The following is a 21,813-nucleotide window of genomic DNA, read 5'->3' as shown; positions in this document are numbered from 1 at the left end:
AAAATACATTTTAGGGCGTGTTAAGATCCACCACGACTCAGATCATTAAAAGAGACATTTAAAGTTACTTGTTTCGTTAAACACTCTTGGTTTATGGGAAATTAATATCTTGAGAAATTGTGATTCTTTAGGTATCTTCTGGATCCAACTCCTACTATATCAACGTGTGCTCAGCGGTGACTGATAAGAAGTGTAATGATGGTGCAGTGTGTCTGGAATCAGGCAGTACTGTTTCTTCCTTTGGAAATGCAAAGGCGATGTCCATGGATTATAGACACGAGGATGACGCTGTTATATTGCAGTATGGCAGCGGAGATGACTGTCCTCCAGGTGAGACACATAGGCCTTGCTTTAGCTGTGAATATGGCAGTTAAACCATAGCAACTTTGATAGCACTGGTAACAGACAAATGTTAAACACACAGATGTGTGTCTATCAGCGTACTCTCTCAAATATGTTGATGGACTAGGGATGGGTGGAATTGTGAGCCCAGACAAGGTAATGTCTGAGCAAGTTGTAAAGACCTTCTTTTTCTCATCATCAAATACTTGTATCTTTTTCCATTGAAATTAAGTCTTTGTTCAATAAAAAGGTATATTACTGCCTGCCTATAATAAACTATATAAGGCCATACAGTATATTTAATGCTGATAGTGACAGCATCATAATTTGACCTTCATAGTGTTGTACATGCATCTTTTTTAAATAATTAATTGATATTGGAGCGATCTGCATCCTGCAAGGCAACTTTTCATACATTTTTGATTTTAAGAAAACCTACAGTATGTAATTTTTATGGAAAATAATGGTGACTTGTTTACAGAAGTAGCTGTGAAAGCAGGCCTACACTTGCAAACTAAAGACTCCAGGATACAAGAGTGACCTGCTCACCTCAATCAAAGCAATCTGTCACTTAAATACTGCTACCTTGTCAGTGGAGGAGAAGGACTCGGGTTAACTGCCTAAAATGATATAACGTGATATAATGATGATATACTGATATAAATCCCATTTGTTCTAAGCATGTGCAGATTATGTATTATCTGAGGTGTGTTTTCATGACTGTAGTCCTGACCACAGTCAAGCTTGATCCTCTCGTCAGAACCATGATAGTACAGATAATACGGTCATAAAATTTGAGAAATTTTAAAAAAGAAAAAACAAATAAAACTAACTTTATTCTGTATTATGTAGTTACACAGTCCTAAAGTCTAGTACCAAATGCAGTATCCAGGCATAATAAAAATAAAAAGAGAAGTAGTTTATCTAAACAAACTTTGCAAATACTCGTCTCAGTCGAAAGTTTCAAGCAGTACTGCAGCTAGATCTAATACCAAACTATAAAAATTGGTAAATGGGCCCAACACAAATCTTGCATTAGGCCTATACGACAAAAATAATGGCAATAATGTTAAAGAATATAGAATATGTATAGTCTAGGGCTGGCATTTCACAAATTTGAATGGTGCCTAGATATACAATAATAAACATGTCCAAAACCAAGAGTTTGTATTGCTTGGTGTCACTGGGGAAACAGATCCATATCTGTGAAACATCTGTACACTTTAAATTCATACCACTCGCTGTGGCACATGATGTCAGGCAGGCTGTAGCCTAGCAGCTGGCACAATTACTATTGTAATTTAGCTCGGGGGAGCTCAAATTAGAATACAGTAGGTGCATCCACTAACTTTTATCGAGTGCACCATGCTGCTACCTGAACGGAAATTATGGAAATGCAAATTCTGGGATGAGAAGAAGAATGTAATCTCTAACACAGCTTCAGGCTAGATCGGAGTTGCCCGAAGCTGTTCTTAATCCCTAATAAGTACTGAAAGATATTTCCGGTGTTCAGGGATGATAGAAAACATCACAGCAAGGCTCAATACATTTCACAGCCATTGTTATCGTATGTAGACGTGATACTGGCTCTATTGCAAAATACTGAGGTATATCAATTTTGGGGTGTTTGTTTATGGCGCATTCTTGGCTTGGTGCTCACCTTCAGAGCAGTTACTGTATTCATTTTTATTTATTTTTTGTTAATTTCCAGTCACTGAAAAGGGAGAACTCTGTGTCTTCCCATTCAAATTTCAAGGGAATTCATACAATGGCTGCACAACCATTGGAAGGACAGATGGGCGTTTGTGGTGTGGAACAACAGCCGACTATGATGCTGATCAAAAATTGGGAATTTGTGGCAGTGGTAAGTGGTGATAATATTTCAGATTTAAATAATAATTACTTCAACTGTATATAAGCAGGATTTTATTTTTTAAACCTGTTGAGTAAAAAAGGTGTTCCTTAAATATACGTTACTTGCATATCTTGTGGACTGGACTATACTGTTGCTCTCCTGATTTAAGTAAACAGTTTCATTGCCTGATAGTTTTTTTCTTAACTTATAAATAAGAAATCTGTTCTCTTATCAAGTATGAAATGAAACCAGATATATCAAAGCTGCTTGACGATCCTGTGACACACTTGTGTCCAGTCCCCAAGGACATTAAATTACTGCGCTCGCAGACCTCAACGACATTTTTCCTTTCAAGACTGACATAACAGGGGAGCCTGGTATGACTCTCATTTTCGCTAGTTATTGTGTTTTACCAAATTTATGCAAAATAACATGTATGCTGTAATTGAGAGAGTTTTTTTTTTTTTATATGGAAAAGTGCCTTTTTTTTATTTTTTAATAATTACGCATATATTTTGCACTACAGCCAGTTTGTTACATCCCGCAACGGCCTTGTGCCCCACGTGAAGCCAGCAGTTTGTTACGTCCTCCTAGGGATCAAGCAACATAAGTTAGCTTACTTTGTGCTCCCCTCAGGCTGCTTAGTTAAATAAAATTCAGTTTTTAAATAACAAGACGTTTATTTTGTGAACTGTAATTGTGTTATTACTGTTTTCTGTGAGGAAAGATACATACTTTGGTTGAGAGTGCTTGCAGGCTCACCCACAGTACCTTTCTGTTGCTTTGGTGACTGCTTTTGCATCACCATTACAAAGGCTGTTGGTACCGCTAACAAGCAGGCTTCCCTCAGTCGTGTGTAAGTGTAGTGGTTTTGCCATTAGCTTGTGTAGGTGGTCAAATCTCTGTACATTGTTAGCTGTGGTAACTGCGAACCGGTGGATCCGTAACATACAGATTCCAACGTCACTGACTCCGCTCCATTCCCGACCCGGTACTGTGCTGAACTGCGACCAAAATTAGCCACCGATATGGTGCCGTCCTTGGAACCATAGCAGTACTGTACTGTACTTACTCTCTTCGGTTGTTGTTGCTTTAAGCAATTTCAACCACAATATCTGATGCAGTTTTGGAAACCTGTTTTTTTTAGCATCGCCATTGTGGAGGCTGTTAGTTCATTCTGACAATTAGGCTTCCCTCAGTCTTGTGTTGGTACTGACAGAGTGATTTTACCAGTGGGTCTGTGTAGCAGGATAGCTTGTGGGTGATGACAGACCAGGAAGAAGACCAGTCATAGTACTGCGAATGCGCTACTGCGCCTTTTAATAATCAAAACAAAGTAAACATTTAAACAAAACAACACCACGAAACAGTGGCAGAAGGCACAGGTGCGTGGTCCATCCATCAACAGTCCAAATCACCTTTGACCATTGTTCTGTAGTCCAATTTCTATGTTCTTGTGCATATTTTAGCATTTTAGTCTTGTTCCCCTTTCTTAACAAAGGTATTCCTACTGCGACACATGCAGTCCTGATTTCAAGCGTGACCTTTTACTGTTGATTTGATGGACAATGACACCTGTGCCTTCTGCCAGTTCTGTTGTCAATTCAACATTTGTCATCTTTCTATTCACTAAGAATATTATCTTGAAGTATTGCTCATCCTTTTTAGACAGCTTTTTGGGTGTTCCAGTCCTGGGTTTGTCAATTACAGATGTTTCTCTGTACTTGTTGATTGTGTTTTGGATACCACACCTTGAAAACCGAGTGATGCAAGCTATTTCACTCAATGTTTTTCCTTCTTTATGCAAGGTTGTTATAATAATAGAAAACAATAGTGGAGGATTTGAGTAAATTGGTGATGTTCATAATGCATCAGAGTAGACAAATGCAACATGTCTAAGACTTTGCACAGCATGTGTGTGTGTGTAACAAAAATGTCTACGTGTGCAGATGTTACCGCCCCCAAAATCGGACACTCTAACACCTACATGACAGGTCCTTCGACCTAAACTTCCAGATGCCCGTCCCTTGTGTCTAAATCTGTTGTCGCTGGGTCCGATTCCTTGGTCGTTGTACCAACAGGCTCAATTGCTCTCCCTAGCTTTCGTTATGCTCTCCCTTTGCCAGATGTTGCTGCATTGTCGCCTGATCAGCACTTCTGCCTGCAGTTGCAGCCTCCCGGTTGTCTACCTGCTCTCCAGCTGCCCCATCCATGTCGGTTCTCAGTCCCTTTGTGGATGTGCCACAATGTGGGACAACCCTCCCTTGAAGGGTGTGGCTTGGTATGGCCGGGTGTGCTACACTCAAGCAAGGGGGATGAGAAAATATGTAGTCCAGGGGGGGTGCTACAGGACAACACTCCCCAGAATGCTGATTAAGCCTGGATAAAGGCAGGGGAAGTCCTATAACAGGGCTGAAGGAAGAAAAAAACATGTGTGGAGGAGAACTATGAGAAAAGAAAAGGGTACTATGTGAACCTGGTGAATTATTAAATGGTTTATCCCTCCAGTGGGTTAGTTAAGAGTAAATAAAAGTTTTGTTGGCACTCTAGCTCCTTTCAGAGAGAGAGAGAGAGAGAGAGAGAGATTGATTTCAATATTCTAATTGTGTATTTTGTCTGTATTCTCTAGTAACAGGAAAGAGGAGATCCACTATCATTTTCAAGTGTGACCCGACTGTGCGTAATGGAAACCCACAGCTGCTGAGTGAAACCATGGGATGTGCCACCACTTTTGAATGGAAAACCAGTCTGGTCTGCCCACCCAAGAAGATGGAGTGCAAAGTGGTGAATAAACATAAGACATATGACCTGCGCATTCTGTCATCACTAACCGGATCATGGAAATTTAGTCACAATTCGGATTCGTAAGTCTGGATTTCTTGGATGAATTAATAACAGCTGTTGAATTTGTACTGTTGCGCTAGTACAAGTATCTCCAAGTTATAAACATTGATTGTACATCATCGTTGTTTGTTTTAATTAAATATAAATACCTATTGCTGCAAATGTTTAGCACAGGGTTTCCTGAACTTTCTCAGTCCATGCCCCACCTGAGGATTCTGGCAATTTCCAGGGACACTCCGTCACGAAGACCTTGAGGAATATAATGACAAAACAAGCATTTCAAGCGAGAAGTTACACATAAACTATTGTATTTTTAAACAATAATTATACCACTTTGGGAATAAAACTGGTCAAGGTGTCCCTAACTTAAAATATGTACATTTTTATTAACAAACAAACATAATCACCAATGTGTTTCCATAGTTACACCAGCTGTTTTACTGCTGTTGAAAAAATATCTGCTGATTTAACACAATACTATTGCTTTCAATTTTAAGTCCTTGAACCACACGAATGCAACATGACTATACAAATTCATATTGTACTGCAGATCAGAATCAATTTTGAGTGCAAACATCCAACTTTGAAGCAGTTAATTCAATATTCTTTTTACTGGTATTTTTTAGAGTAAGTAGCAGGGTTCCGAAAAATATAGCGTTACACGTCCTCGTGTGTTGCTTCAACTGTTTAATTAACGTACTTGGAATTTCTTTTCAATTTTTTACACTTATAACTTTTAAAGGTTTGTTTCAAAGCTCTTTTCAAAATGGCCACTCTGGTGCACTGATAGTGTAAGGATTATTGCCCTCATTGTCAAACAGGTAACACAGCAGTGAAGATCCATGATGTGGTATGGAACAGCAAAGCCAGAGCACTTGTTATGTTTGTTTTTGTTTTTTAAATCGCTTTTCCTGGTTGCCCATTTTTTTTTAATAAGCTTTACCATACCTTGCTGTTCTTTACAGTACATACCTAGGCTTTGTGATGCTTTCAATATCCTTTATTACACTTTGCTGTGCTTTTACTATGGTTTGCACAATACTTGTTTTATGTGGTAACTATGCACTATCCACAACCTACCAGTGGAATTAAGAGATCATTAGAGTTGTAGCTCTGCTTCTGGCTATCATGTGACTTCTGGAATTTGAGACCAAAAATAATTTGTGTTTGTTTGTTGTTATGGCCTTATTTTGAAAAAGCAGTAACCCTAAAAAAATGTTGTTTTATTTTGTTTTTCAATGTAGGTATTACATGAATCTTTGCCAAGGAGTGCACGGAGGTCTTACAGACTGCCCTGAAAGTGCTTCTATCTGCCGAAAGACAAATGGTAGAACCCAAACTTTGGGGCTAGTCTATACCCAGCAGATTTATGTTCATGGTATGCCCTGTTTAATATTATGAAATATGTGTATTGCTTATTATAAGATTGCTTTTTTCAGTAGCAACCTATACTAGTATAGAATGCTACCTTGCGTAGAACAACAGCATATCTATTCCTCAAAACATTCGTTATAGGTATTTAGACACAATGCCCTAATGAGGTAGCACAATCCTGAGGATCTAACCACTTGGACTGTATACTTTGGAAGGGAAGAGTTTTCTTTAAAGTCTTTTGTAGATTTTTGTCCTCTTCTATAAAGGCTCAATGATCACTGTGTGTCCCCTAATAAAATGATTCCCATATTTCTGGTATCCTGACAGATGAGAAGATATATGTTAACTATTCCAAAGGTGGTGATGTGTGTGGGAAAGGTATTCAGGCTAAAACTATTGTGCAGCTGGAATGTGCAAGTACATTCGGAACACCCTCTCTTCTTAAGTGAGTATGACCCATTAATTGTGTTTGCATGCATTACTGCCTAAATATTTGTTTTGGTTTGCATTCATCAAAATGTATTTGTAAGCGATCTAAAGTAAGTGTTTGTGAACGCCTTATATTCCTAGTGCTTTTAAAAATAAGTTTCCATTTGATAGTTAAGGACTGGGCATTCACTTGATCATATAGGATTTGTCTCTTAATGTGTGCATCTCGGCACCTGTTTTGGGGTGTTCCAAGAGATAGAGAACAGTGCGCTATTCCTTAGTTTATGTGATCCGGCGAGGGATTTTATTTTAATCCCAGCATTGCCAATTAAACAGAAAATGTGAAAAGTAACTAGTCATCAACAATGATTTCACAATATTATTTGGCTTGTAGTTTATTCCTGGATGGCATAAACTAGAAAATATATCTCATTGGAATTGGAAATTATCTGTGCATTCCTTTCTATGTTTGGTTATTGGTAAATGTTGTAAAATATGGCAAAATAGGGCAATGTGTTTCCCATGCTTTTGGCTGTGTGAGACCTGTCCATTTACAAAACCTTCCATCAGCATAGGTATGCCTCCCTGTAAGGGGAGCTTGTATGAGTTTGTCAGCCTACCACACCTACTGCTGCTAATATCTCATAAACCATTTAGGCCATCAATTTTCAATGCGTTGGCACCCTTCACTTTGACGTTACTTGAGATGGCCACCATGTTGGAAATTTGTTGTTCCTAGGTAATAAAGACCTAACTTTGAGATATTGGCTTTATATACCTACACGACATGGATAGTGCAAATTGTAACACTATGAGCTTCCACACATTACCCAGCAAGCATGTTCCTTGGGAGTCTCCATGCCCATCCAAACCGTGGCCTCTCTTTTTGAGAGTGTCCTCAAAGGTGCAAGTGACTATTGTTGATTTGATATTGACACCAACCAACTAATTTCACTTGATTCACACCCAGGTCAAAAAGTAGTGCAGTAGCCCAATATGCCGTTTAAAAACCTCCTAGTTCCTTCTCGACTTCCTTCATCTCTTCCTTCACGCCTGGTTGATAGGGTCGATCAGGAGAATTGCGAGTTCTGGCTGTTATGGAAAACACAAGCAGCATGTGCTGTCAAGCCACAGGAGGTCAAAATGGTGAATGGGACCATCACAATCCCAGTGACGGGGGTGAACTTAAATCTTGGGAATATCTTTTTCGGGTAAGCAAGCAAACTCAAAAGTGTACATCTCGGGGGTCATTGCAGAGAGTCCCTGCAGCCTCAGTGCTTGTAGATAAGGCAACCAGCATTGCACAGACTAGAAAAAAGCCAGCCCTGCTGAAGCCATCAAGTCTTTTGTAGTTACTCTTTTTAGTCTTTTGATAACTCTGGAGTGACATGCACTTGCACAGATGGCTTCAATATAAACTTTCCTCCAAGTTTTAAAAATTTACGAATGAATGCTTGTCTGATAATATTCTGGTTCTAAAGGCATGTTTTCCTTTTAGATTATACAATGCATCCGGTGATATCCGGCCAAATGGAGACAAGTATATCTATGAAATCCAGCTCTCAGGAATTACACACTCTTCAATCAAAGCATGCGTCGGAGCCAATATCTGCCAAGTGAAAATCAACGAGGTTTACAACCGACATATAGGATCTTCAAGTGAAGTCAAATACTTTGTTAAAGGTAATCCCTTTAAGAATTGTAGCTGAACAGGCAAAATGAATGAGAGGTAAAATGATGTGGAAAAAGATTTCAGCTGGAGCCTTCATTTGTGTTTGTACTGGTAAAATCTGTGTTAAAGACCACCTCCTGTATAAGATTTGTTTTAATCCAGAAAAATCGCGTAAGATCAAAGTCTACTTCAGAATTTGACCATCGATTTTTTTTTTTGCATTTTCTTGCCTGTTAACTTATTCGGGCACTTGCTCCCTTCTGGAAATTACTCACATTTACTCATTTGAATTAAACAACTAGATGCAAAAAGATAAGAAGCTTTAGTCAAACACACCACAACAGCAACAGCCTCTGTTCACTTAAACAACACATGTGTTTTAGTAAGGTTTTAAACAGGAGGCTATTGATTATACTTTATACAAACACTGCAAGGTAAGCATTAACACACAATACTTGGGCAAATACATTTTGTATTAACTTATTTTAACTGTGGAATGCAATCTTATAAAAACAAAAACTTAGTGTTATACAGATATGTGTATTGTGTACCACAAATATTGGGGCAGATAAAGAATTGGGGGTGGGGCTTTTGTTTCCTGTGGCAGGCACCATAGCTGAGTTGTTGTTTCTGACAGCTGTTGCCTGTACCTGTTCCAAAAAAATATCTTCGCTATTTTTTTAGATGATAATCTGGATGTGCTGATTCCCTCTGACTCTCTCTGTGGTCGAGACCAAACCAAGAAAGTATCCTCTACCATACTGTTCCACTGCAACCCATCAGATGGAGTGGGTATCCCAGAATTCCTCCACGAGACTGACGACTGCCAGTACCTCTTCATTTGGTACACAGATGCGGTTTGTGATCTTCAGTAAGTAGGAGGGCGTCCTTCAGGCTATTAGAGGGCGTTCTGTACATTTTTGTTTTGCATTTTTTCCTTTTAAACCCATGTAGAGCATTGACTAAAGTAATATTAAGCCCCTTTCACACTGGCACATCTACCCAGGTCCCGATAAATGCTGCAAGCTAAATATATTGCATACCTTGATACTGGCTGCCATGTTGAGGTCATGGTGCCTTTTTTAATTTCTTCTGTGTAGGGACAGTACACTTTGAGTTATTGCCTGGAATACAGCTGTATTCATTGAGTGTACTATTTAAGCTCAATTACAAGGGTAGTCCAGTAACACACATTGTTTTAACCTCTGACCACATGAATGATGCGGACTACACAAGCTGACAGTGTCTTTAGTTGGTAGACACCTTTGTCTGTCCGAGGATTCCATTTACATTCTTAGATAGGTCTAGTTATTCAAAGCCGTTGCAGAAGATGTGTATGTACGTTAGCATGCTACTTTATTTTGCCCAGTCTCTGGATTGTCTTGTTGTGTATAGCAGAATTAATTTGAAATGCCGTGCATAGAACATTCTCGGCTTCTCACCCCTACTCTCTGCTACTTTTACAGCAGTTTATCCACATTTCAATTGAACACCCTTGATAAGATTAATTGGGCACTGAGCAATCCATTCTTTTATCCAATCCGTAAAACACCTTTTGTATTTGGTAAAACCGTGATTCTCCGTGTGAAGCAATGGGATTTGCATTTCAAGTATTCCTCAGTTCAGTCTCCCTCTCGTTTTATAAGTGGTCCTTATTTACTAAACTTTTTGTAAATTAAAAATGGTTCAGCGCCTGAGAATAAAAACCTAAAGAAATTACCCATTTGGTAGCACAAAAGTAGCACTGCTGTGTTTGACAAAGGAAATACAGTATTTAATCTGCTTAAAATCAGTCAAGTAAATTCGAGTAAATACAGTAAATTCGAGTAAATACAGTGTAATCGTAAATCTCGAAAAACTACTCACTTCTAAATCTTTTGTAGTCATTTTTGTATTACTTTAGTATAAATACATGTTAATTTGGATTCTTATGTTGTTTTTTTCTGACTTTATGTGAACGAAAAGACACACGTTTGCCCGTTTTCCCATTGGAAATAGTGATATTTTGAAATATCACTGTCCTGGTCACAAAAGCAAAGTTTGTGGGGAATAATAGCCATTTTCTATACTTTTGAGGCATAAGCAATTAGGAAATAACACTTACTACCCAGGAAAAAAAAAAAAAAAAAAAATTGTTACATGGTGTTGTCAACATTACAGGTAGGAAAATTAAATAAATATTTTGGCATGTAAGGAAACTGATATCTATTCAGATTTTATAATAATTCATGTCCAAACAGTAATTAAGAATTTAAGTTCCTTTATTTGGTTCCTATATTCAAGAGTTACACGCATTATTTACAAATTATCTTTATACAAAATAATGTAGCACTAGTTGTTACAGAAGTAAAAGTAGAGCACAGTGAGCGTGTCAACACACACCTTCAAGGTCACGAGAGGACTTGTCTCAGTCTCTCTCCTTTGCCTAAATGTATATACCTATGTGAAGCTGTGAGCTATAAGCTTTGCATGTTGCCAGCTGGCTATTAACATGCTAAACTGTAGTATTTCCACTAGTAAGTGGTGCGCTTGTTCTTGAGTTCAACTAAAGTGCACCTGGTTTCGACATACTCTGGCTTCTTTTCAACTTGTCAAACTGCAATGTGGTCCCTTTTCATAAACTCCTTTGTCTGTATGCTTAATATAGTTGTTTTGTTGTTACACAGACATCTATTTTGCAACTTTTGTGTCTGGTAAATTCAGTTTATATCAATAATATTAATCCTTTCTTAGTTCATCTTTAACCCTACAGGATGTGCACTGATCCTGTAGCAGGTACAATGTGACACATTTGTACGGGTATTGTAAATGTATTTAAGGTGTCTAATTCTGGCCACGCTTCGCTCTTTATTTACTCAGATTAGATGGAAATAGGTCCGATGGTGGAGACGGTGAGCACATGGGCTTGTCTGGCCGGAGTCAAGCAGTTGGAGCTGTACTGAGTGTGCTACTAGTGGTACTCACAGTCTGTCTGCTTACTTTACTGCTCTACAAACGAGAAAGGAGGTAGGCTAATGGATGTATTTATTTTAATTGGGATTTGCTTGGATGTTATAATGCAGTATATAACATTATTTGTGTTTTTTTTTATTTTCTATTTTCTTTTTTTGCAGGGAAATTGTGATACAAAAAGTTACTGCCTGCTGCAGAAGAGGAGGGACTGTTTCCTATAAATACTCAAAGGTATGGGAGCACTTGTCATGTATTCATGTGTATAAATCTGAACTTCCAGGCACTGCAAGTCATATCGTCAAACTTCAATGAAAAATATTGATCTCAGGCTTCATTTGATCAAAACCAGAAAAAATATAATGAAGTTTAATACAAAACCAAGATTTGATCTTAACCAAAATTCTTAAGTTGGCTTTACCATAGTAACTTGGGTTGGGTTAAGTTTTGATTTAAGTGATTTTGAAGTTGCGGACAACCCAGCAAATTAATAAATTTGTGTCTGTTTGTCTCCCTTTCCCAGGTGAGCACAGATGAGGACGGAGGACAGGATGAGACAGAGTGGCTGATGGAGGAGATAGCAGAGCCTAATTCCAGGCCGTCCAAAGAGAACCAGGAAAACGGGCACATCACCACCAAGGCGGTCAGCTCGGATGCCTTTAGTTCCTTCCATTTGGACGAGCAAGATAGTGAGGACGAGGTGCTGTCGGTCCCTGACGTCCGGGTCCACTCCGGCCACCCACTTCCACAGCAGTCACGAGCCTCCCAGCACAAGAAGGCCATGACGAGGAGGCCCTTCATGGACGAGAGTGACGAAGACTTGGTGGGACTCCTGGGCGAGGACAAGGAGCGGAAGGTCAGACCCAAGCGGAGAGAGAATCCGCCACCACAGAGTAAGAAGCCAGACCTGATGAATGCAACTTCCTTCCCCGATGACAGTGATGAAGACTTGCTGAAGGTTTGATTCTGATTCGATGTGCTTGCCTGCCAGCCAGCAAGGTGATGGGACATCTACCCCCTGAACTCACCCAGTCTGCCCTAACAAAGAAATGCCAGTTTTGTTTTTGATTTATTTTTTGTATTTAAGTTTTTTTTAAAAGGGAATAAAATATATATATGCTTGTTCTACTACCACAGTGCTTTTACATTTTGTAGAGGAAAAACAAAAAAGATTAGATTATTTCAGTAAATCCCTCTCGTCTGTCTGGCCGTATTTTGCACACAGAACAGACTCTTCTTTTTTTTTCTTTTTACCACAAGATTAGATCTTCAGGAAACCTCAGTACTGGTAAACACATCCCGGCACTCTTCTTTAACTGTGGTCGGTCTGTATTAATTTGTGCAAAGAAAGCCTGCTGCTTTTTCGGTTTTTGAAATGCGAAAAAAAAAAAAAGTAACGTGCTTGGATTGCTGTATTTATTGAAGATGAAGACTTTGCCAGAAGATCACAGGAACGGTATTCTGAAGCAGGACGAGTTGACACATGCCAATATTTGCCAAGGAATCAGTTGTTCTGTCACCCCCTTTTGATGCCTGCTATTGTCGTGGCTGGTGCACAGCACACACAGTGCCTGCCTGAGTTATTGATTTTGCTTATATGAATTAGCTTTTTTGATTTATATGAATAATTGATCTAATCACGTGTATCAACAGGTAGACTAAATTTAGCACCATTAATTCAACACATATCTACACTGGACTTAAACGGGACCCTTTTATTGTTAGTTTGGCTTTTGCCACAGTTCCTGTCATTCAATTTGTTTAGCTTTTTTACCTAGCATGCTCGTGTTGTTTTGAAGACAACAGAGGGTGTGTATGGTCTTTGGGACGCTTACATGGTGTTACGCTGCGTATATGGTTCTACGTTGGAAATGTATTTTTAGATTACCCTGGAAGAGTTGCCATGTTTTTGGTTTATTTAAAACTGATGTTACTAGCTGAAGCCTGATAGAATCCTACAGTAGGTTGCTTTGAAACACCCACTCAGCTACATTCAAGAAAATATCCTGTCTTTTTTTTAATTGGAAAATGTGCAGCGTTAGTGGTTTGGAAAGGTTAAGGCTGTCATTTGAGGAATATAGTGTTTCATACTTAATAAGCAAAGTACCTGTGTCGGTACTTTATTCATTGTTCATTCCGTACTTTAAAAAATGTCTCTACAGTATTTGCTTTCACTCTGGCATATTTGCCATGATTGATAATCAATGCCATATACCTGTACCAATTGTTTGCTGGTATCAGTATCCATATTCCGGCACCTTCCTGTATCAGGCGATCCCTGCTACAATATGTTTATAATCGATCTTCCAAAGCAAAGCGGTTTGGTACAGTTCGGTAGGTACTTTTTATGACTTTATTTTCTGAATCCTTTTTCAGTTGTATTTTTCTTTAGTCCTTTGGAAGGCAATACTGTTTTGTTTTTTTCTTTATTGTTCTTATACGGTACATGTATATGTTATTTTTTGTTTACTATTTAAAAATCACTTTGGTGTAAGATAAGGTGTTGCTTTATTTCAATAAAAAGAATGTGGAAATGCTGTTTTACTTTCATTCTGGAAGAAAAGTTGTAATTTATAATGATAAAGTTGTCAATTCAAATAAATCAAAAAAAGATTTGAGAAAACCACAATGTCTGACTTTGTGTGTGAATGCCTCATGTGTGTTTGTTTTCTTTAAAAGTAAGTAAAATAACAGGTTTGGTCCTAATTTAATATTTAAAGTATTTTATATCTAACTGTGTTTAGGTCAGTTGAATACCTGATGCTATCTGAACCCCTGGATTGCACAAACCATCTATTTTGAGTTGAGTAAGAGTATGTGACTGATGCACTTTCCAGTTTGGTAAACTTTTTCAGTGTCCTCTCCACTCTTCCTTGTAGTGCAGATCATCATTGATTTGCACCTAATTTCTGCTGCTTATCTCAAAGCTGTGCTACTGTAGACACAGAATATGATTTAAGATGCTGCAGCCCGGAACTACTCGCTGTGCAGCCTAATACAGTGGTAGCCAAAATCCGCTATAAAAATGTCAAAATATGGCGTGGTAAAACTGAAGTCAATGTGATATGCAGTTACTGAAATACAGTGTTTAGCCAGTGGATGTCACGTGCTAGAAGCTTGTGAATACAAAAAGCACACAGCTTATATTGATATTAGTTACATTGCATGTAGGCTATCCTCTTTATTAAAAAACGAATGTAAACAAACAAGTATAATCTAACTGATTATTCTATACGTGTGCTTCATGACGTAAAATCTGCCCTTTCATTCCATGTTACTGACAAAATGTCATCAATTTGGGCAAATTGAATTGAAATCAGGCTCATGTTCTTTTGAAATCTCACTATTTGATATATTTACTACTGCTTAATCCAAGTTAAAAATAAATAAATAAAATAATTTGGTGGGAATTGAACTTCAGTGTTCATGGCCCGTGGCAACATTAACCTGCTAACTTCTTATAAATGGTCAGATAATCACTCTTTCTGAAGGTATTTTTGAGAGTAAAAAGATATGCCTATAGTTAAGTGTTCATATTTCTCTGACATTTTGTTCTTGCTGTTGGCTAACGTTAACCACGGTGCAGACCTTGACTCGAAACAATGTTCGGGTAGGGATCATTTGTTGTGATTGTTTATAAATGTGGACTATCCTCTGAATACTTTACCATTTTTATGTTTCATTTTAAACTTTTTAAAGCACAAAACAGTATATATATATATATATATATATATATATATATATATATATATATATATATATATATATATATATATATATATATATATATATATATCTAGATATATCTAAAGGAAGACTGCTGTGTACCAAAATGATTGCAATCTAAACGTTCTGATAATTGATTTGTAATCAATTATTCTACCTTCTAAGTACCTTGTCATTTACAGAATTATATTTATATATATATATATATATATATATATATATATATATATATATATATATATGGAAGGGCTAAAAAGTTATATAGTTTGACCCAGTGCCGGCATTTAAGGGGGACGGGGATGCGTAGCAAATCAGAGCTAACAGATTTTCTCTGCAGGCGGGACACAGAGCGAGTGCTCCGGCAACAGGTCATAAAGGTCATGTGATTGCTCTGCTGCCAGATATGATACTTTTTTATTGTTTTCATTTTCCTTTTCCTTTTTTTTTTTTTTTTTTTTTTTTTTAGCAATGCATTCATTAAAAAACAAATGATGGACATATTGGAAAGGAATATGAGAGCAAAGAACAAGAAATACATTACAAGGGTTATCAAATCATATCACTTGCATGCTAGTTTAGAATTGACCATGAGTAAAGGCTATGACCGAAGGCTTCAAGCCTCCCCATTACATTTGTGAATAAAAGTGTTTGCTAACAAAATAAGATTTGCAGTAAATAAAATGTCACTATTACAGGTTTAAAGGTTGCATTAAAATACCATATAATGTCATTATACATAACATATGACAGTTCTAAAATTTTTATAGACAACCAAGTATGAATTCCATTCTAAGCTGTTTAGCAAGAGGACAGGATGATAAAATGTGTTCTAAAGATTCAATATTAGATAGACAAAATTCACAAGAGTTATTTTCAAAACTAAATCTTTTATGAAGAAATTCACTGGATGGATATATGGAGAGTATGATTTTATTCTGAGTTTCTTTAGCTTTGGGTAGAATTGGACAGGTTAAGTAGAAGGTTCTTGATTTTTTTTAATTCTTAACTGATCCGTGATGTCATGCTTATACTTTGATTTAAAATCATTAAATATGGCCATAGTTAGAGCTTCACAAAGCCATTTGTTATTACATGTATTATTATTCAGAAAATGCAAACCATTGATCAATAAGGTTGATTAAGTAGGATTAACATAATATTCTAATGAAGAGTACTAAAGTATTGGGTATGGCTTTAATACATTTATTAAATTGATTGTAATTATGAGGTTGAATTTCTGTAATAATTTTATGGGAAGTCTTGAAATATCGCAAACCTCCAAGATTTGGAGTATGAAACCACATAGAATCACTATTGTATATACAGGCCCTTAACCAGTTCAGCTTAAAGGTCCCGAACTCAGTCAATGGCTTTGAATCAGCCATCTGAATAATATTTTACTTGACTTTTTTATATAATGGGTTTTGTTACTCCGGCGGGGGGGGGGGGCGGACGTACAACGACTGAGATGGGTATATCAATCTAGCTAACCCCTCTGTTTTTCATAAGAGAATACATTCAAAGATAGATGCATCTCTCTGTAACCAAGGGTTATTTGCCTATGGTTGGAAGTGTACAATTACTGTACCGGTATGCATATTTATATTAATATTGTAATAAGGATGCTGCAGCCTATTTCAGATTCTTGCTGCACTGATCATCTCCTGTGGACTTAAAAAAGGGTGGGTGTTTTGTGGGGTATTTGTAAGCACTTTTATACAGCCTGCTATATTGATTTTAGTATATAACACCTCTCGTTTGATACCTCCAACTTTGTGAAGTTTAGCAATGCCCTGTCAAAATTCACGACTACCTTTTAGTTGTCGGCTCTTTCTGCTGTTTGTCTCTTTTGCCACCTGATGGCAGCACTAATGAAGTGCAACTGATTTTAAAGTACTGTAGTCAGAAAAAGCAGGCTTGCAAAGCTGCAATGTTTCTGTGTTGTTGCACTGTGACAGTCTTGAGACAGGTAAATAGCTGGATGTGGCTACCACTGTGTAGTGGCCACTTGATAAAGTCTTACCATCGAGAAGCTAATCTTAACTTGTGCCACGGTCAACAACCAGACGGTAGGGCCTTCATTGATGTGCACCATGACTTCATCAGTGAGTGGATATTGTTCCCTGGGATTTGCAATTTATCTTGTATATTGTCTGGCACAGTCCACAAAAGTAGCTGTTCCAGATTACTAACTTGATTTGTACATTGGTCAAATATTTACTTTAAAAAAAGATTAAAGAAACGGTCTGCTTATGTAACCCCTTTTTACTTGATTAACCCCATGCACAAAGTAACTTTCACATCTCATGTAAATGATAGATAAAACATACTGGCCAGATTTTGCAAATGTTCCTCATAAATCATGTTTATTTGTTGTGTTACTTACTAATAATTTGATGTCTACTGATATAATTCTGGAGTGACCTGAGACATGCTTGCATTGTAACGCATGGTTTAAATGTTTTAAAATGAAGAGATTAAAGTCAACAATTGATGGACTTTTGAACTCATCTGCTGCAGTAAAAACTGCCAGCCCACCTCAGCACAACCACACAGTAACCACTGGACACTGCGGAGATGACGACCTTCGATGAGATCCTGGTGGAGGCCGGGGAGTTCGGGAGGTTTCAGAAGTGTGTCTTTGGGTTGTTTTGTCTGGTGTCCATACCGTGTGCTGGCGTCTTTGTGGGAATCGTTTTTCAAGGCTTCACACCCGAACACTGGTGTCGGAACCCAGTGGTGGAAGATCTGCGGGGCAAATGTGGCTGGACTCTGGAAGAGGAGAGGAAGTACACAGTTCCTCTAATTAACACAACGACTGGCCCGGCATACAGCCAGTGCCAGAGGTATGATGTAGACTGGAACAGCACCATTGGCTGTAGCAGTCCTCAGCTAAATTTCACCGTTAACTATGGAAACGATGTACCGCTGACTACCTGCCAAGATGGCTGGGTATTTGACTATAAGCAGAGGAGCTCCTTTGTTACTGAGGTAAGAGCTTTATTATTTCATGATTTGGCTAACAGAGTAGTGATGAAGACACTAACAGAAACATTTGTCTCTCTGACTTATGGATGAATTGGTTCTGAGTTCTTAGTTTGATGCTGGTGCAAGCCTATTATAAAATGGCTTGGAAATGTCCTGCGTCCTGATTGGCTCCTGACAATCCAATGCCATATGGTTTAAAGAGTGTAACCGAAGGAACAGTGGAGAAATTTAAGTATGAGGAATGCCAACTTAATATTTTCAGTTTGGGAAATCTTTCGGAAAAATCTAATGGTAGCTTTAACTTTCACCTGTAACCTCATATACATTAGCTACCATATTGTGGATACAGTATGTGACTTTCTGGTTTTCAGGTTATAAACAACAAAATGCTATGAGATATTGGTTTCATTTTCAACACACAACTGATTCTCTACAAAGCTACTGCTGCCTGTTACTGTCCCATATAGAAGCCATAAGAAGTAGTGACTTCATAAGTGAAGGGTGACATAAAATCTAGACCTTAAATGTCAGTGAGCATGACTTCTAACACAATATTGCTGCAGTGTTAAAGTCATGTGACTTGTTACACTGGTCACAAAACCAAAACCCCATTTTAGTTATTGTGAATGGATGAACATAATAAAAAAAAATAAAAAAACATTTATACCTGTACCAGTAACTCAAATCAACATGTTGGACTTCTCATTAAACTATTTGTTTGTTTTTGTTGTGGAAATGTTGAAAATAAGAGATTCATGAATGGGTCAGTGAATGTTAATATAAAATATCTGTTGCTTTAAATTACACGATTTGATAGAGAACCACCATTGAAGTTAATTTTTAGCTTTTAATTTTAATGTATTTGTATTCATAATTAAAAATAAAAAATAAAAATAGGAACACGTTCACACAAAAAAGGCAACATCTGGTACATTGTTTTCTTCTGACCTTAAAGCATTCATTTACCAGCAAGCACACCATTCTTAACCCTTGAAAAGCTCATTGCCTCACAAATACAGTAAATTATATTATAAGTGGGATTTTATTGGAATGCGGCATTCCTCATTTTTGGTTTCTGTCAAAGTAGTCTGCAGTTATTACTCAACACAAACCTGTTACTGTATATATAAGGCAGTTATTCTATTAATAGTTACCAATGTAAAGACAGCCAAATAGCTACCGTATTAGGAATACTTTATATTCAATGCTGGATGCCCCCCCCCCCCCCCCCCCCCCCCAATGTATTTTGTATACACCGCAGGCCTGTTTGTATTTTACCCTTTCCCTTGCCCCCTACTTTAGTTTGATCTGGTGTGTTCTGATGCCTGGATGGTGGATCTCTTCCAGTCAATACTCAATCTTGGCGTTCTGATGGGAACGATAGTCATGGGTTATGTAGCAGACAGGTAAAGTCAACAATTTTATTTCTGAATGACCATGAATCGCACATTATCCTACACCTTCTAGATTGTGTTTCCACAAAATATCCACAAGCTCGAGCGTGTGATTATGGTCAATATACCATTAAACAATATGAAAGTTTTGTGATACACCAGCAAAGCACACATATAACACTAAAAGACTGAAAAGAAAGGGATGAAATGGGTAACCAAGGTAATAAATATTATACCACCAATGTCCACTTACATTTATAATATATCATACATTCCAATGGTAGCTTACTGCTGTAGAGTACAGTACTGCATTGTAGAATAACATTTATTTTTACATTTCTATTGCCACTTGTGAGAGTACATATACACAATCATATTTTTGTTAATACATTAATTATTTATTTGTATTTCTTTTTTTGTTTTGTTTTGTTTTTAAGGTATGGCCGAAAGTTATGTTTTCTAGTGTCAACACTGGCCAATGCAATTACTGGAATACTTGTGGCTGTCTCGCCCAATTACATTGCTCTGGTCATATTCCGGGGTCTGTTTGGATTTGCCATGAAAGGTGGCTGGGTGACAGGCTATGTGCTCCGTAAGAACACTTTATAATTATTCCAAGGTCTTTAAAATCTGTCCTTTAGCAAAATAGAAGATCTGAAACTTCTTAACTGTAACACAAACACAATTCAGATTTCAGCTATTCCTAAATTGTTATAATTCAAGACTCTTAATGTGTGTGAGATGCTAAATCTTACAACCGATGTACAACCCAAATACAGAGCTGCTGTTTTGTCATTTTAACAAATGAATCTTTCATGTGAGGCACAGCACATTTACAGAATGCGGGGGGGGGGGGGTATTTTTTTTTTTTTTTTTAAATTAAGTCGATTGAGAATATAAAATTATATTCTCTGTTCATTTTGCGACAATTGCTGAGGCATGTTTTCGGGGAGAAATGGAACAATATATTAGTAAAATAGCCCTGTTTCAACAAAGCCTGCTAGCGAAGGCTGGGCACGGGACCTCTCCATCTTTTCTTCTTGTAAGGATTAACATACTAAGCTGGGCATTTAGTCACAGAGCCCTGTAGAAAGATGATATGGACTACCAATAACTCTAGTATGTCATCTATCTCTTTTCAGATATTTCATACAATATCTTATACCTATTCTTTCTTCAGTCACAGAATTGGTTGGAGTGGACTACAGGAGGACAGTAGGAATCATCTACCAGATGTTCTTCAGTGTTGGAATTCTCATTCTGCCACTCATTGCTTACCTCATTCCAAACTGGCGTTGGTTACAAGTGGCCATCACTGCCCCCTATTTCTTCTTTTTGCTCTACTACTGGTAATCTGTACATTTTAAAAAGTATTATAATGCTGCAAATGTGCCTTCTTTACCAATCCAACTCAAATATATCATAGTCTTTCCCCAGTTTTTTTTTTTTTTTTACATTTTTTTTTTTATACATGTACAGCATTGGGCTCTAAAGTAAATGGACGCAAACCTCTAGGCTCTTCCATCAGTGGTAGGTAGGGTTTATTTTTGTAGCTATAAATTTAAATGATTATTCACATTGTTGACTCCAGAGCCTAGCTATTTTTATTAGTAGACCAAAGCGTAGCTGTTGCTTCAGCTCCATATTTGTTTTGTTGGAAATGTATGTGATACTCACTGTAATTAATCTTGTTTTTACGTGTGTTTTAAATTAGCAAAACAGTAAATAGATTTTCATTCCAGGTGGATTCCAGAATCTCCAAGATGGCTTCTGTCCCAAAAAAGGCCTAGCGAAGCTGTGACACTTGCTAAAGAGATCTCTAAAGTGAACGGGAAAACACTGTCCAAAAACGTGGAGGTAATGATCACAATAATCCATTGGGTGATAAATTATTCATGACGATTCAAACTTTTTAAAATTATTTATATCTTCTATTTTACAGGCTCTTACAGATGACAATGAAGAGCTTTTGCGACCATCTTTTCTTGACTTAGTCAGGACTCCCAAGATGAGAAAACACACTTTCATTTTAATGATTAATTGGTAAGGCAGTTTAATTCATATTTTTCTGAAATGTGCCAGTGGGTGGGGCTAAAAGTGGAAGTGTCGTGTAATGCATCTCTGGCCCTGATTTTGACTCAAAGTGATCGTCAGAGTTGGGGTCAATTCCATTTTTTTTTAAATTTCATTTTCATTTCAAATCAATTCAAATTCCTAATCCAACCATATTACAGCAAAGG

General features: G+C 37.5%; 2 protein-coding genes across 2 annotated transcripts in view; both read left to right on the top strand.

Annotated features, from left to right (window-relative positions):
• igf2r (insulin-like growth factor 2 receptor) overlaps window positions 1–14,090 on the top strand; it is a 62,720-nt gene extending 48,630 nt beyond the window's left edge. Inside the window, exons 38-48 of the mRNA XM_041252568.1 lie at window positions 132–330; window positions 2,054–2,206; window positions 4,827–5,061; window positions 6,286–6,419; window positions 6,743–6,860; window positions 7,909–8,055; window positions 8,343–8,527; window positions 9,201–9,387; window positions 11,376–11,522; window positions 11,630–11,699; window positions 11,989–14,090. Coding sequence (XP_041108502.1) covers window positions 132–330; window positions 2,054–2,206; window positions 4,827–5,061; window positions 6,286–6,419; window positions 6,743–6,860; window positions 7,909–8,055; window positions 8,343–8,527; window positions 9,201–9,387; window positions 11,376–11,522; window positions 11,630–11,699; window positions 11,989–12,429 — 2,016 coding nt within the window. The 3' untranslated portion in view covers window positions 12,430–14,090. The remainder of the gene's footprint in view (window positions 1–131; window positions 331–2,053; window positions 2,207–4,826; window positions 5,062–6,285; window positions 6,420–6,742; window positions 6,861–7,908; window positions 8,056–8,342; window positions 8,528–9,200; window positions 9,388–11,375; window positions 11,523–11,629; window positions 11,700–11,988) is intronic.
• A 3,564-nt stretch (window positions 14,091–17,654) lies between these two features.
• The window catches only part of LOC121317027 (solute carrier family 22 member 2-like), an 11,580-nt gene continuing 7,421 nt past the window's right edge, over window positions 17,655–21,813 (top strand). Inside the window, exons 1-6 of the mRNA XM_041252566.1 lie at window positions 17,655–18,182; window positions 19,482–19,585; window positions 20,011–20,165; window positions 20,754–20,922; window positions 21,316–21,430; window positions 21,516–21,616. Coding sequence (XP_041108500.1) covers window positions 17,769–18,182; window positions 19,482–19,585; window positions 20,011–20,165; window positions 20,754–20,922; window positions 21,316–21,430; window positions 21,516–21,616 — 1,058 coding nt within the window. The 5' untranslated portion in view covers window positions 17,655–17,768. The remainder of the gene's footprint in view (window positions 18,183–19,481; window positions 19,586–20,010; window positions 20,166–20,753; window positions 20,923–21,315; window positions 21,431–21,515; window positions 21,617–21,813) is intronic.

Source organism: Polyodon spathula, chromosome 6 (assembly GCF_017654505.1).
Source record: "Polyodon spathula isolate WHYD16114869_AA chromosome 6, ASM1765450v1, whole genome shotgun sequence".
NCBI classification, from domain to species: domain Eukaryota; kingdom Metazoa; phylum Chordata; class Actinopteri; order Acipenseriformes; family Polyodontidae; genus Polyodon; species Polyodon spathula.
The sequence above is the reverse complement of the archived record's forward strand: the minus strand, read 5'-3'. Positions and strand labels throughout refer to the sequence as shown.